General features: G+C 44.7%; 1 protein-coding gene across 1 annotated transcript in view; it reads left to right on the forward strand.

Annotated features, from left to right (window-relative positions):
• The first annotated feature begins 4,053 nt into the window (after nt 1-4,053).
• Nucleotides 4,054-15,571, forward strand: part of PTCD3 (pentatricopeptide repeat domain 3) — a 154,892-nt gene continuing 143,374 nt past the window's right edge. The window contains exon 1 of the mRNA XM_078678661.1: nt 4,054-4,241. Within this exon, the coding sequence (XP_078534787.1) occupies nt 4,069-4,241 (173 nt within the window). The 5' untranslated portion in view covers nt 4,054-4,068. The remainder of the gene's footprint in view (nt 4,242-15,571) is intronic.

Here is a 15,571-nt window from a genome sequence, read left to right on the forward strand (position 1 = left end):
AATTAAAGTTAAAAGAGTGACTTGACTCCCGGCTTTCCGCCTCAGGAGTGCAGCTCAGAGCTTCTGCTGGCGCCCTTTACTCGGCGTCTAGAAGTAAGCTTCGGCGGGGGGGCGGGGCATGGCCTGAAAAGGGGGGTGGCCTCTGCTCGTGGCACGAGCAGTGTTTGTCGCTTTGCGTGCTATGTCAGCGCTGGCTCCGCTGTCTCTAGCAGCTAAGTTCTGACAAGTAAGTGTTTTAAAAACAACAATTTACACACGTTAATCTGTGACAATTAAAGTTAAAAGAGTGACTTGGCTCCCGGCTTTCCGCCTCAGGAGTGCAGCTCAGAGCTTCTGCTGGCGCCCTTTACTCGGCGTCTAGAAGTAAGCTTCGGCGGGGGCGGGGGCCTAAAAAGGGGTGTGGCCTCTGCTCATGGCGCGAGCAGTGTTTGTCGCTTTGCGTGCTATGTCAGCGCTGGCTCCGCTGTCTCTAGCAGCTAAGTTCTGACAAGTAAGTGTTTTAAAAACAACAATTTACACACGTTAATCTGTGACAATTAAAGTTAAAAGAGTGACTTGGCTCCCGGCTTTCCGCCTCAGGAGTGCAGCTTGAGCTTCAATTGCACCACCGCTCACCCCTCAGATTCCATGTCATTTACCGCCTGCCTTGTAGTGGCCCTTCGTTTATGGAGGAGCTCACTGACTTCATCAGCGACCAATACTCGCAAAGTGACAATCAGACCTTCGTGGGTGACTTCAATCTCCACTGGGGCTTACCGCAAGACTCTTCTGCGAACTCCCTGGCCACCTTCCTCTCTGCAAACGATCTTATCCAACACTGCACAGAATCAACACACTCTAAGGGCTCAATCCTGGACCTTGTTATTTCTAAAGCAGGCATGCTTTCTATCACTACCCCTATTCATGTAGACTGGTCTGACCACCTCCTCATCCCATTCTCTCTTTACCTATCACACTCTATAACTCTTGGCCAACCTAAGAGGCCTACCTCCTGGTTCCGTGATGCTAAAAATATTGATGTTGGTTCCCTCTATGAATGAACTTTGTTATCACTTCCAAGGCTAGACCCGAACCTAGATGTTGACGAACTCACCTCCCAATGCCTCGCAGTCCTTGCAGTCAAAATCAATAATGTCGCTCCTCTCCAAAGCAAAAAGATAAGGCCCACTCCCTCAGCACCTTGGTTCAACAAATCCCTATATGAAGAAAGAAAGCATCTAAGATTCCTGGAGAAACAATGGAGGCAAGCGCCCTCCACCGATAATTTGGCCATGCTTCATTCAGCAAGATCCAAGTACCACAAGCACATCTTCCTTGGGAAAGCGTCGCACTTCAGAACCCTCCTTGACTCAGCCAAAAATAGACCCAAAAAACTATTCGATCTCATCAACATTCCTAACTGCTCTCCCCCAACCTCCAAGTTGGAAGATTCTACAAAGAAAGCAGCGGATTTTGCTATATTCTTTGACGAAAAAGTGAAATCCCTCATGGATCAGGTCGCTCATCCTACCCCTCCAGAGGAGCGCAAATCTTTAGCCATTTGGCAGAACTTTGACCCCATCTCTGAAGATGCCCTCCTCAATTGCATCCTCGAAACAAAGCCCTCCAACCATTCTCTTGACCCAATCCTCAGTGCCATTGCCATTGACTTCTATTCCCATTCTCTTTCCTTTTGGACCACTCTGGTCAACCTCTCCCTCTGTCAAGACACCCTTCCGGTCTCCTTCAAAACTGGGCAGGTCACCCCTCTGCTTAAAAAACCCACTGCTGGTGCGAATGACCTCAACAACTTCCGCCCCATCACTAACCTACCCTTTCTTGCGAAGATCACAGAAAGATGTGTGGCGAAATAACTCTCTCGTCATATCAAGGACAATGATCTTCCTGACAATTGTCAATCCGGCTTCATCCAAAACTGCAGCACTGAAACAGCCCTACTGCAAGTGGTTGATGACGTGCTGAGGATACTCGATTCGGTGTGGGGGGGGGGGGGTCTGTCTTTTAATTCCCCTTGACCATTCTGTAGCCTTCGACACTGTCAATCACAACACTCTCCTCAACACTCTGCACCAGAGAATGGGCATGGAGGGCACTGTGCTTAAATGGTTTGCTTCCTTCCTCTCTGATAGACCCCAAATGATCAAAATAGCGAACAGTCTTTCATCTCCTTTGGCGGTAGGTCAAGGTGTTCATCAAGGCTCTATACTTCACCTGCTAGAGCGCCGGGACACCCCGTTGGGGTAGCTGTGCGCTATAGAAGAGACACTAAATAAATAAATAAATAAAATATACTTGCACCCACTTTGTTCAATCTCTACTTAGAACCACTGGGAAATCTCCCAAGTAAATCCGGGATCCACTATCATCGCTATGAAGACGACACTCAAATCTACCTCGAGGTTGCCTCCACTCACGATCTCGCCATCCTAAGCTCTACTCTCGACTCCATTCAAAACTGGATGTCAACGCATCAACTGATTCTGAATCCCTCCAAAACTGAATTCCTCCTCCTCTCCTCCTCACTTTCTCCTCCCCCGGTTCAATCATGGATGGACCAGATGAATCTACTTAACAATAAACCCATCATTGTCGACAGCGCAAAATCCCTTGGTGTCATACTCGACAAAAAACTCAATCTAATCTCCCAAATCAATTCCATTGCAAAGTCTGCTCGATACCAACTGCGCCTTCTTTGGGGAATTCGTCCCTTTTTCCCGGAGCAAGACCTTAAAACCCTGGTGCAATCGCTGGTCCTCTCCAGACTGGACTACTGCAATTCTCTTCTTAATGGCCTCCCCAAATCCCACCTGCCCCCCCTTAAATATGTTCTCCATTCAGCAGCTCGTTTCATTTATGGGGCCAAAAGAAGCAACACATCACACGGATGTTATTACCTTCCGATCGCTTCCCATCGAGGCTAGAGCTATCTACAAGACTGCCTGTATCACCTACAAAGCCTTGCACTCCTCCTCTCATCGCTACCTGGCGAATAAACTGAAACTCTCTGGAGGCTCTGGACCATCTCGTAATGCGGAAAATTTACTGCTTGAACCTCCCACTTTCAAGAAGGAAAGATCGATGGCCCAATCCTTTTCAGGCAACACGGTGAGAATCTGGAACTCACTTCCGCCACAGCTCTGGACCACCACCTCCTCCCATGCCTTCAAAACGGACCTCAAAGTTCTCCTCCTCCAAAGACACCTCCAAATTTAATTCACGCCCTCTCTATTATCTGAAGGAAGACCTCCCATTATTGAAAATTCTATTCTCCATGACTATGGAAGTGCCTTCCCAGTGTGTTCTGCCATTTATTGCAGTATTATCCTTCTACCTGTGTTTGGTACTCGTTTGTAACATTCACACGTCACTTTTCTCTTGTAACACACTGTTTGCTACCTCTCACATTTTGTTTGCTTTAAATACTTGCACAAGCGCCACCTTTGCCTACGTAACGTTTGTTCTTGTGCTAGAGTGTTTGCCATTTATTGCAGTATTATTCCTCTACTTGTACTTTGTACGCTTTTGTAACCTGCACACATTTCACTTTTTCCTCCTGTAATGTACCGTTTGCCACCTCTTGTATTTTGGTTGCTCACTATTGTCACTTTTGCCTCATGTAACTTAACGTTTGCTTTTGTAATTTGTTCACTTGTAATTTTCTCCTCATGTATGATTACTGTTCCTATTGTGAAGCGCTCTGACACCTTCGGGTAAAGTCCGCGCTATATAAAAACGCATAAATAAATAAAATAAATAAACTTCGCGCTCAGCATTCCACAATTCTGCAACTTAAGCAGCATCACAAGACCTACATTTCTATCATATTTTTTTTTTTAGAAAGCGATTAATCTTGAACCAGTTTTGCTCTGCAAATTAACCTTGCTTCTCAGTCGAAGGGATGAATTTTGATTAAGTTTTGCCCTGCTTTATGGTTAGTGATATATTTCAACAAGGTAAGTTAGCATTCTAGTTGTTACTCAAACACAAACGTAGCCGCCGCGGTGACGTTTGCCGCATGACCCGCAGACACAACGCTTGTCAGTGATTGGAGGGCTTGGACCTCCCGTCATGCTGTGCCGTTTGACCCTTGCCGGTCACTCTCAGTTTACTGTTGTGCACCCGGCATGTGCAGTGGCAGCGATGGCGACAGGATCAGCCGGTTGTGTGCGATGTGGATTGTGGCTCGGGGGTGCCCGAGCTTGGTTGAGTGGTGCCAGCATCACACCGAGCGTGTTCCGCAGGTGAGGCATGCGCTGGCGCTGTTGTACCTGCAGCCATGGTAGAGTAAGGGGTTTGAGTCCCTGGAAGGATTCTTCAGTCACTAGAGCATGTCAGCAATGCCAATCTGTGGTTTGCCACTGCCGATTTTTTTTTTGTTGATGGCGACTATTGAAGATAGATCTATCATATCTTTTTGCAGAGGTGAAAGTTGCTCAACGACTACATGTGATTTCTAAAGCGGTATATAGCTGTTGCGTTAATGCGGCTCAACGTAAGCATTAAACATGGTCAAGTAGCTGAAAGTTGGGTTTTAATTATGTTTTAGAATTTTGGATTTTCATCTTGACCATCAGGAGTGTGTGATCCTGGCCCCCCACCCTCTGTCCCTCACATCTCTTACATGGCACGTTTGGTGCACTTTCAAGCTGTCTAAATGCCGATGTGAAGCTTTTTATGCACGCATAGTCTTTACATTGGCTGGCTATAAAACATATGTATGTGTTGTGAGTAGGCACACATTTAGATCAACTTTTTTTCTCTCAATGTACTTGCTCACAGATTTTACAAGAAAATTGGTTCCTGCCCTCTGTGGAAACTGGAATTACAAAGTTTACTGCATGGAATGTCGTAATTTTGAAATCGTAACTTATTGACTGTGTATATAAATCAAGACAGCTTTTCAGGCCTTCAATGTTGCATAAATGATCTAAAAAAAGGAACCAGGGAACTTTGGGGAGCTCCCAAGGTTAGGCTGAGCAATGTTATAATTTCCAGGTTGGCTTGGGTAGTCTATCAATCTATCAGGATTTATAAAGCGTAGCAAATCCCGAGTGAGGGTCTCAAGGCGCTGGAGTATCCAGCTGCTTTGTGGTGATTTGTTCATTCAGACAGGCAGGTCTTGAGCCTTTGAGGCAATCCGGATGTGCTGGGAAAGGTTGTTCGAAACCTTGGCTGCCAGGTGTGAGAAGGTACATCCTCTGCTGTTGCTTCAGGGATCCGGGGGAGGGGGGGTCTACCAGGAACAGAGAGGCAGATTGTAGGTGTCAGATTGTAGGTGTCTAGTTGGTTGGTGGAAGGTCATGCTTGATTTTGATGTATGCTGGTCCTTCGTTGTGCAGAGCTTTGTGTGTGTGGGTCAGGATCTTGAACTGGCATCTCTTCCGGATCGGCAGCCAGTGTAGCTTCTTGAGGTGCAGTGTGATATGGGTTTGTCTGGGGAGGTAAAGAATGAGTCTTGCTGCTGAGTTTTGCATTGTCTGTAGTCTCTTCTTCCTACATAGTGTGTTCCCTTAGTCCATCCTGCCAGTGATGAGGGCCTGCATGGTGGTTCTTCTGATGTTGACCGTAAGCCACCTGAAGATCTTGCGGAGCATGCGTAAGGTGTGAAAGCAGGCAGATGAGACTGAGTTGACCTATTGCTTCATAGATTGCTTGCTGTTCCTGATGATGCCGAGGTTGCAGGTGTGGCCGGTCAAGGCGGGGGAGGGGCTGAGTGATACAGGCAACCATGTGTCATTCCATGGCGAGGTGTTCCCAAAGAGGAGGACTTCCGTCTTGTGCGTGTTGAGCCTGAAACAGTTGATCTTCATCCAGGCAGTGACATTCCTCATACATCAGTGGAAGTTGGCTCTGGTGGTGATAGGGTATTTTTTCAGCGAGAGGATGGGCTTGGTGTCGTTGGTGTAGGAGATGAGTTTGAGTCTAAGCGATCTGACTTTGTTGTCCAGGTGGGGTCATGTACGTGTTAAAGAGTGTGGTGATGAGAGACGGTCCTTGAGGGACGCCGCTGATAATCTTCTTCGGTTTCGAGGTCAATGGTAGGAGAAGGATTCTCTGGTTTCTTCCGCTGAGGTATGAGGCGATCAATTTGACGGCGTTTCCCTGGTATGGTATTTCACCAATCCCTAGATGTAATTCTGTGCCTGTAGTGGTAAAATACTTTTTTCATTTTTCAGCTTGCCGTGGATGGCACTATGCTTAAAGACTGTGCTGTAAAAATAGCAAGAGGCTTGGTCACATTCTAGCTCAATGTGGATGGCTCTGTGCTAATCGTATGTTTTACACCTGCTAGAAAAACAGACATTTGAGGCGAGGAGATTCAGAGTGTTGGTGATATTGTAGGGTGCTCCATATAAAGGAGCTGCTCTCAGCCTAACCTGGGAACGGAAATAGATAGAGAGATAGATAGATCGAGAGAGATAGAGAGATCTATCTATCTATCTCATTCTCTCAAACAGAAAAATGGGTGTAACCACAAGCTTTTCCATGAGTAAGGCTTAATTGGAGCTGAAATGCGTCAGAAAGAATAACGGCTCAAAGTGGCGTCCTGCCGCTTGTGAAAGTTAAATAAACGCCTGGTTTTAACCGTTTGAGTCAGGCCTACAGTGTCATCTGTGTGGAGGAATGGTGGTTATGTATATCGGGTGACTGTCTCCCACACGTTGGGGGCCGCCCTGTGAGAGAGTCTAATGCTTCTTTTTTTTAAACGGAGATGGAGTTGAGATAGATATATATAATATATTTATACACATACACACGCACCGCGCACACACAGGTCATATATATTGAATAGGCATGACTCTATTTAACCTGCCAACAAAATGAACACACCGTGGAGTAATTTGTGCTGTTCTATTATTTAGTGTTAGGTTAACTTTGTAGCCCTGGGTAATATTGTGATGGTTACTTACAAGAATTCTTGACCGTTCTCAGTCTTACTTGTCAAAGTCATTACTTTTAAGGTGGCTCCCAGCTCAGTCAGGAGGAAAAAACAGAAAGTAAAGGTAAACCCCACAAACACTGTGCTTTCTGTCAGAGAATAAGTTATCCCCAATCCTTCCTTACTATATAGTAAGCCAATATACTCCTAGTAATCATGGCAGGTGAGCAGGTCATAATGACTGTGATGCGGACAACTAGGACTAAAGATAAGGAAGACTACCTATAAATAACTAAGGTTCTGTCCTTCCTCCTCGTCCCAGTCATTACTTATGAGGTGTACCCAAGCTCTCTTGGACAAAAAAATGCTTAAGCTTAACAATCATCATGCTATTTGCTCATTAAGTAGAGAATCGTAAGCAAGTTGCGTTTTCAAAACCAAACTGAAAACTCCTTGATCAAAGTAGTGTTCCCTCAATCCAGCACCTACAATCCTGTAGTGCCTGGCAAAAGCATCCACGGTGTCCCAGGTAACTGCTCTATAAGTCTCAGTCAACAAAACTCCTTCTTTTTTAACCCACAATGTCGCTACTGTCCTATATCTCCCTCAAGGGATCAGAGAATTAGACAAAGTGAACCGTGGATATATTTGAACAAATCAATCAACAGAAATATTAGTTGCCTTGTTTCTCTGTCCATTTCCCCCAAATGTATTGAACTAATGATCTAAGCTTCTAAATGTTGTTGATCTATCTAAATATTTTGTTACCACCGTTTTCACATCGCGTTATTGACCTAATTCTACTTTCCTAAAAGGAGCAGTGGAGGAAGAATTACTGGAAGCAAAACTCCTGTTCTCTGTGAAATCTGGAAGATCCATTTGAAAGAAAAGCACTAATAGGTCTCAATATAATCCCATCCTCCAAACTTCTCAAAGAAAGTGATTTGCATAAGTGGTCCCCATTCACCAATCATTTTTTAGGTCTTGCCTAGCGTTTCAGCACGCACGCGCTGCTCGCTCTGCGAGACATATTGGGGTAGAGGAGATGTTACAAAGGGACCAAAAGCCCCGCCCCACATTTTCATTGGGTCGCCTCAGCGTTTATGATAAACGCTGGCTTCCCATTGAAAAGGAGGCTACTTGGTAACAGCCCTTTCTCCTGTTTGTCCGGCCCATCCGGACTGGCTCGTCTGCTTCACAGCTGTCGTGAAGCAATTTCTCCATGGGGCGTGTACACATCTGTTTCCCTCTGCCACGTGTTTATTTTTGCATCGCGCTTTCACTTAAAGAAATAGTGAAAGCGGGATGCAAATATAAACAAGCGGCTGCCTTCCCACAATGGTGACACCTCAAGAAGGGACGAGGAAACCATTTCCGCCCCCTCTCGCTCTGTCTGCAGTTTGGCACAGATTTGAGAAGGCAGCCTGAGGCGCAGACTGCTGAATTCCCCCCGAATCAATATTGTATTAGTGAATGAGGGCTACAGAACCGCTTTAAGGTGCTTTGTACTAGAGGGGGTGCGTTAGGTGCTTGTGAAAGGAGCATGGGGGAAAGGGCTGGGGCATAAAGATCATCACAGCAGTGCGCATTTCTAAACGGCTCACTGGAAGTCCTCTGGAAATTTGGTGCGGTAATGCAGTAGCTGGGAAATTCAGATCTGTGTGTTGCTGTATTTACCACGTGCAACGACTCTGTCGCATCATATCGCACTTAGGAATGGGCATCACACCGAAAGGGCATGTTTCACCTTGTTCTGAGCCGCACAAACTCAGAATAGGTGTTTTGTCTGCAAACATTTTGTCTGTTTTACCTCCTGAAAATGGTGTGGGCAAAACATGGGTGTGCAGTAATTATCCCTAGAACACGGGTTCCTGGTTCAGGTACACTCGAAATGCTGGCTGGAGTAAGCCCACTAACGTGCCTTGCATCCTGCCAGGCCAATGAAATTAAAGATGCGCCTCCGGTGTCAATCCAGGGACTCACCCCAGAGGCTTGCATTAATGTTATGTTTATCGTGCGGCCACCGCACGGTCAGTTTATAGTTGCGTTATGTCAACCTCCCTCGGAACCCAAGGAAAAAGGAAATGTGAACAGATACAAAAGAGTTGTAACATATTCAGGATGGTTGTGTGGTGCTCATTGATAATCGAAGACTGAAACAGGGACAGGTCACACTCACATCTGATCAAACTGCGATGCGACAAAGACCCTAATCTGGAAACAAGGTAACAAATATGGCCTGTATTGTACAAATGGCGACCCTAAGCATGACTGCGGACGGCTCTATTGTCAGTGAGAATTGTCAGCAAAAGGTTATTGTCACCACATAAACAAAGACAAAGAATTACACATAACCGGCGTGGGCTTGGCAACTAGCTGACTGTACTAGGACATATCAAATGCAATGGGAGTCACAGTGCTGCCTCATGACTTAGGAGTCTAAAATAGCATAAGATAAACCACACCCTGTACCCTATAGATGAACGACTATTTTTAGTTAAGACTTTGGTAATTGTTGGTATGTATCGTGAACCTTGAAGGTTTACAAGCACCTTGTAGTTCCTATGTTTATGGTGCCTTCAAAATGAATACAAACAAAATATATGTCTAGAATAATAAGGGCTCAATGAAGACTGTCCCCTTTATAAAAATATATATCTGAAGTTATTGACAAAGCTCATAATTCCTGTTGAGTCAGAAGGCACCTGGTGGTCCGTGTATCTATAGTGCCTTTAAAATACATATGAACAAGCATTTGCAATGCAATAGGTCCCGCATTTACGGAAGTTTAAGCTATTGCCATTGTATAAGACAATGTCTTTTTATTTATGCTTTAAAAACCAAAACCAAAATAAAAGGCATAGCCATTTACAATGCCAATAGCTCACTCTCGTAACTGCGAGATCTATTGCTTTGCAAATGCTTGTTTCTAAGGTGATTGCCGCCAGAAATATTACTTCCATTATTTTTTGTTGTTGTTTCTTTTTAACATATTAAAACTCCATCAATACAGGAACTAGGTTATACATTAAATGGTAATCTACATTAGAGAAAAATATTTCAAGCCATGTTCTGCATTACAGTGATCTTTGTACATATCATACATGAATTAAAAATGCAGCCCTCTTTGCCCCTTCAATAATCTCTGAGCAGACACATCACCTTTCTGTCATTATAATTACATATTGGTAGCTGACCCTTTCCTTATTAACCCACCACTATTTTGGTAGTTGGATGTGAGATCTGATTCACAGTTGCCAACCATTCCAGTTAATCTTGCCACACTACATTATTGATTCTACTTACCATCTTCCTCATGATGGCCTATCAGGTTGCACACCATGTTTGCACACTCATTTATTTTTTACATCTTTTTATTGTTCATTTTTTTATTTTTCCTGTTGCACATATCATTTAGTATGGAGTCAGAAAACATCAAACAGTTGTCTGCACCCCTGCACACTATACAATTATACATACCAGGTCAAGTAGTACAGAGACATGTATTTCAGCGGTTAACAATGGTATATATTCCATGAAGAAAAAAAAAAAAGAGCATACAATTCCGTAAGTAATAAAAAAAATTAAACCTTTCATAACTTCAACAGTTAGAATTAGCCCACACCAACGCAGTATGTGAGGTAAAATGATGTGACAATAGTGCACGAAAATGTACAGCTCAGGAGGGAGGGAACGACAGCATGTGTTACATAATGCACCTATCCGGTAGGATTAACATTGGGCACTGGAAGCAGATATAGTCCCTTGCTTTCAATGATAGAAGATGATACTCTGCCCAAGTTCCAGCCTTCTGAGCTATTCAATGCAGTGATGTTGATTTGGTTCTTTATTCTGTTTCTGTAAGACATCACCATATTATCAAGTCAAGCTAAGATGTTGAAGATCAGGGTGGAGCAAATAAAGATCCAGTACCCATGATCCGAAAACACTAGGACATTTATGTCTAGAGGTACTGTTCATATAGCAGAAGGAAGTAGTAGTGGTGGATGATTCCACAGGGATCCTTAGAATTATTTCTTGGTGCCCTAATACATCCAAAAGGATGTCATACTACATCATAGGGCATGCTCCTTGTTGGGCCGGTGCTGCAATGTCCTTCGGGCCCCGCGAAGGGTCACTTTTCCGGAGATCTTCCTATTTGAAGCTGTAATGAAGTATGCATGTGTAAGGGTGTTAAACATGTGGGGTGGAATGAATCTGTGAAATGAGGCGAAATAAAGCTTAAACTGTCTAAAGAGACCCAAATTAAGTTTTAATGTGGTGGTTCCCTTGGCATGGTTAAAATAAACGAAGGGAGACTATTAGGGCTCAATGTACCCAAATAGCCTAAATTAGTGGGTGTGGTCAGGTCAACATGTTTTGCATCTTAATGTCCAGTTGATCCTCTGCGCTTCCTTAGGACCTAGAAAAGATTCCTACCCCACACGTATGAAGTGATAGATAGTGTTGGGTACTGCCTATAGTAAAATACCTAAATAAAATGGTTGTTCAACCTAAATAAAACAAGAAATATAAAAAGACATTAGGCAAACCAGTTGGCATATTATATGGTCATGTGCTTCTCAAGTGTCTCACAATATTTTATTATGTCTCCTGATGGTAGACATCCTCATGCTACTATTGGTACTAACAAGCCGAGAAACGTGAAGAGATGTACACATATACATCCACAAAACAGATCAGACAAGTGGACACACGTGGTACAAATATGTTAAGCTTGTATTAAGTCATATAGAATATAATGAATGGTGAGTTGTCCTCAAGTGAGAGCAAAAGATAGCTCAATCAGTAGTTCCCCTTAGGTTAAAAGCAAAGGGTAGCGCACAGCTACTAAACTGTTGAAAAATGACAATAGTAACAATAAAGTTATAGTAAAATCAAGGAAACCAGGGAGAGACCTCCGGGAGGCACTGGAAGGTAAGGCAAAGTAAGGCCTAAAGTCACAATGGCACTCACATGGTCCTACATGGAGAGCACTAGAGATCTAACCTCCTGCCCGCCTGGATCGGGAGTGAACAGAGGAAAGCAGGCGGTAAATGAAGTATCCATGATTAATAAAATTGTAGCCATCTGTTATCGTTATGGCTGCAAGATTAGAGGGCAACCAATGGGCAGAGTCGCAAGCACTGTGGAGGTGTATCAAGGCTAAATGTGATGAACTGATAGTGTGCATGTGTTTGCATGGATTCATCCACCACTTCTTCCTTCTGCAATAGGAACGGTACCTCCATATATTAGATTCTTGGACATTGCCGGTGAACAGGGAAGCCATCTTGAGCATATGTACTGGGCACTGGTAATTAAGAGTTCCCCAGCTACAAGATGGCTTCATGTAGATCAAACATCTCTTATTAATAAGACCACGCTGATTCCAGTGATGGATTTACTAATACATGCACCCAGATGGCACCTTTAGAGGTGCCCCCTGGAAACCTACCAATCTCCAGTGTACTGGCTGACTGGTGTAGACCAGCCTGCCACCAGAGGTAGGTTTCTGATCCTGTACAGGTGAGAGACCACGCTCTCTGAGGGCAGAAATAATGCCTGCTCCAGCCGAAGTTGTTGTCACCTCTTGCAAGCAGGTAAATAAACACAGATTGTGGGTTTGCTTAAATCGAACCGCACATCTCAAAATGATGCCAATTTTGAAAGAGAATCCAATGGTATTCCTGGCAACTGTGGCCGGGTGCTATTAAGGTATCTGACACCTACCCACCAAGGCGTCAATTAGTCCTTGGATTCGGATGAATCCAAAGTCACACATAAACACAAAGCATACCTAAGCACACCATTGATATTATTTTTAAACAGGAGGGCGTGAAGGTATTTCTTCAGACTGATATGCAATTTCTTTCTCCCGCCCTGTATCCTATGCACATAGAGGTATCTTAATGGGGTTCACAATATAGAAAACAGATAGTCTAATCAAATCTTCTGTCTTGAGGTCTGTTTAATTTCCACAATTCACAAGAAGAACCATAACAGCCGACGCGTGTTTCGCCCACGGGGCTTTTTCAAGGCTTCGCGTGGTCACTCCAAGACCAATTGGTAGTGGAATCCGCACAGAACTGTATCTCCTGAATGTAATCAGTGATTCGACTGTGTCAAAAAACGTACTTCTAGTTCAACAATGGCTGTTCATCACTTCAAATACGGTCATGAAAATATCATCTCTTCACTAGGCGAAATGTTCTAGGTGTAATATCATTTTTCGTTATTAACTTGTTAGTAAAGCCTCATCATGTGTGGCATCAAGTTCACGTTGGATTTTGATAGATCCCCACCGTCTTCTTGTCTTAATGATCGTTATCCATAGCTTCACCGCCAAGTCGGCGCTGCAAGTTTTGTTTGTACCTCTTGCAAGCAGGATTGCTGCGTAATCAGCATATCAAGACAGGAGGCTTCAAAGGCCTCGGCCTCCCCAGACAGGGGAAATGCACCCCCAGACCCATTTGGCACCAGGGCAGGTGGGAAAATTAGCTAGTCAGGAGGCGTGTTCCCCGTCAGGCTAGCTCCACCCCTAAGGTGGGCTACCCGATGTGAGCATGTAAACTAGAATTCCATCCTCTTGGATTTTGGTGGAATTAGGCTCACTGGGTCAGGCTAATGCCCACTTCCCACACATAAAGGGGGTTTTGTTACCCTAAATGTAAGTAGCCAATTGCTACCTATCACTCCCCTTAACACCCCCGAAATTTAGTATTTAAGTGGCACCCCTGATGCCAAGGACTACGATCCGACAAATCCAGAAGGGGACAAAGAAGAGTTTCGAAAAAACGAGAGCTGAATAATTGCTGTAGATCTTCAGCACCAAACCCTGCCTGCACCAGTCTCGACAGTCATGATCACATGACTCGTCCTGCAGCTGAGCATCTGCCAAGAACTCCGGTAGACTACCAGCCCTTCACAAATTGCCAGCAACCTCCCTTGGAGTAGAGGAGCACCAAAGAAGCTGAGTTCAGTTCACTGTGTTGCCTCTCCCTGGTCAGCCGTCCGCAGCAGAAACCCAGGAAGAGTTACCTGTGGCCCAGATGGTCAGATCTGTTCCCACACAGAGTAAGAGACCCCAGGACCGTCCGTAACCGTACAACACAAATACCCGGGTTACCGGACCCCGTGCAGGAAACGAAGCCCATGTGAATCGAATCTGGACTCCAACTGCACCAAGACTGAGCAGCTGTTGAGGGACATCAGCACTGCAGAAACCCACATCCAGAGTGGTCCAGGTGTCCTGAGTTTTGCACCCTCAACCCCGCAGGACTGACAACCGCGAGGGCCTTTAACGCATCCAGCCGACTTATCTACTTTGTACCTGAGCATCCCAGCCTGGGTTACCATGAATTGTCTTTGCTTTCTTGCTCCCAGGACCCTTGTGACCCGAGCCCCCTCTTCAGCATGTTTTCAGTTGGCCCCCTTCTTTCCACCAGCGTGGTGCGCCAAGGTACCAACCCAACCAGTACCTCTGCACCCGTTTCTCCCTAGGCAGGCAACACGTAACTGCTGGTGGTACTTTTGTGATGTATTCCTATAGGTTCTGTATCGATCCCCCTATTCCTGACCCTATTCTGGTTAGCAAACTAACAAGTTAACTAGCAGTCAGCCCATGAGGCAGAAAACCCCCATGATGCAGGAACCGTTATCTGATAAAGCCACACTACGGCACAGGAACGTGTTATCTGATTAGGTCATAACGCTTGCCATCTAATTAGACAAGCGATATTCCTCCAGCCCCTGATAAGGCATACGGAGTTCTCATAACAAATCAAACCTATGACAACCTGGGAAAAACCCTGCGGCCATTGTTTTGATTTCACCGAGAACTTCAGCAAAAGAATGTGCTAACGACCTGGTCGTATGACATCCTTATTGACGTATCTATGTCCATCCTTACGTCAATCTCGGCACCTTAAAGGTATAAATATTACCTATATTGCCCTATGCAAACACACGCGGTGGTGACGAGGACGGAGCAGCCAGACTTGCCGAAGCCCAGAGCAGAGCAGACCCCGCTGGCGCAGCCCCGCCTTCTTGACGCGCTGAGATCGAGCAGCTGCCTATTTCTCCTGCCGAGAAATCCAGCTCCGGCGTTTCCGGGTAGCCCTCGCAGGCAGCCTGGAATATCGAGACCAGAGACGAGAGATACCATCACTCATTCATCCTAACTTCCAGGTACAGAACTGAATAACCCCTCGCAGAGAATTCTTTAGTCAGTCACTTGGCAAAAACAAACTTAACTTAAACTGTAACTTTCTATTCCCGCCCACGTATTAGACTTAGGTCAGGTACACGGGGTAGGCGTATTTAGAAACACCAGTTGAGTACGTTTAGTCAAATGTATATGTGTATGTAATATATTTTATTCATTTTAAAACCTTCATATGGCTTAGAAACCATATCAATGTTTTTACAGTATTATTTTATACTTCTGCTTTTAATGTATGCACTTTACTTAACTATAAGTATTGCAATAATATCGATCCATTTCTCTTGTATGAGAAAAGAGACTGATCAATAAATAACATCTTTTATTGAACACGCCCGTCTCTTCCTTTTCTCTACATTCTGATGAGACTAAGAATGCACGTACTGACTGAGTAAAATAAATTGCCTTTTGTTCACACGACTCTTGAGATACACTCTTGATTAGGGGAGAGCAAAGTTGTCATGTTC

The sequence above is a fragment of the Lissotriton helveticus genome, chromosome 2_2 (assembly GCF_964261635.1).
Source record: "Lissotriton helveticus chromosome 2_2, aLisHel1.1, whole genome shotgun sequence".
Lineage (NCBI taxonomy): Eukaryota > Metazoa > Chordata > Amphibia > Caudata > Salamandridae > Lissotriton > Lissotriton helveticus.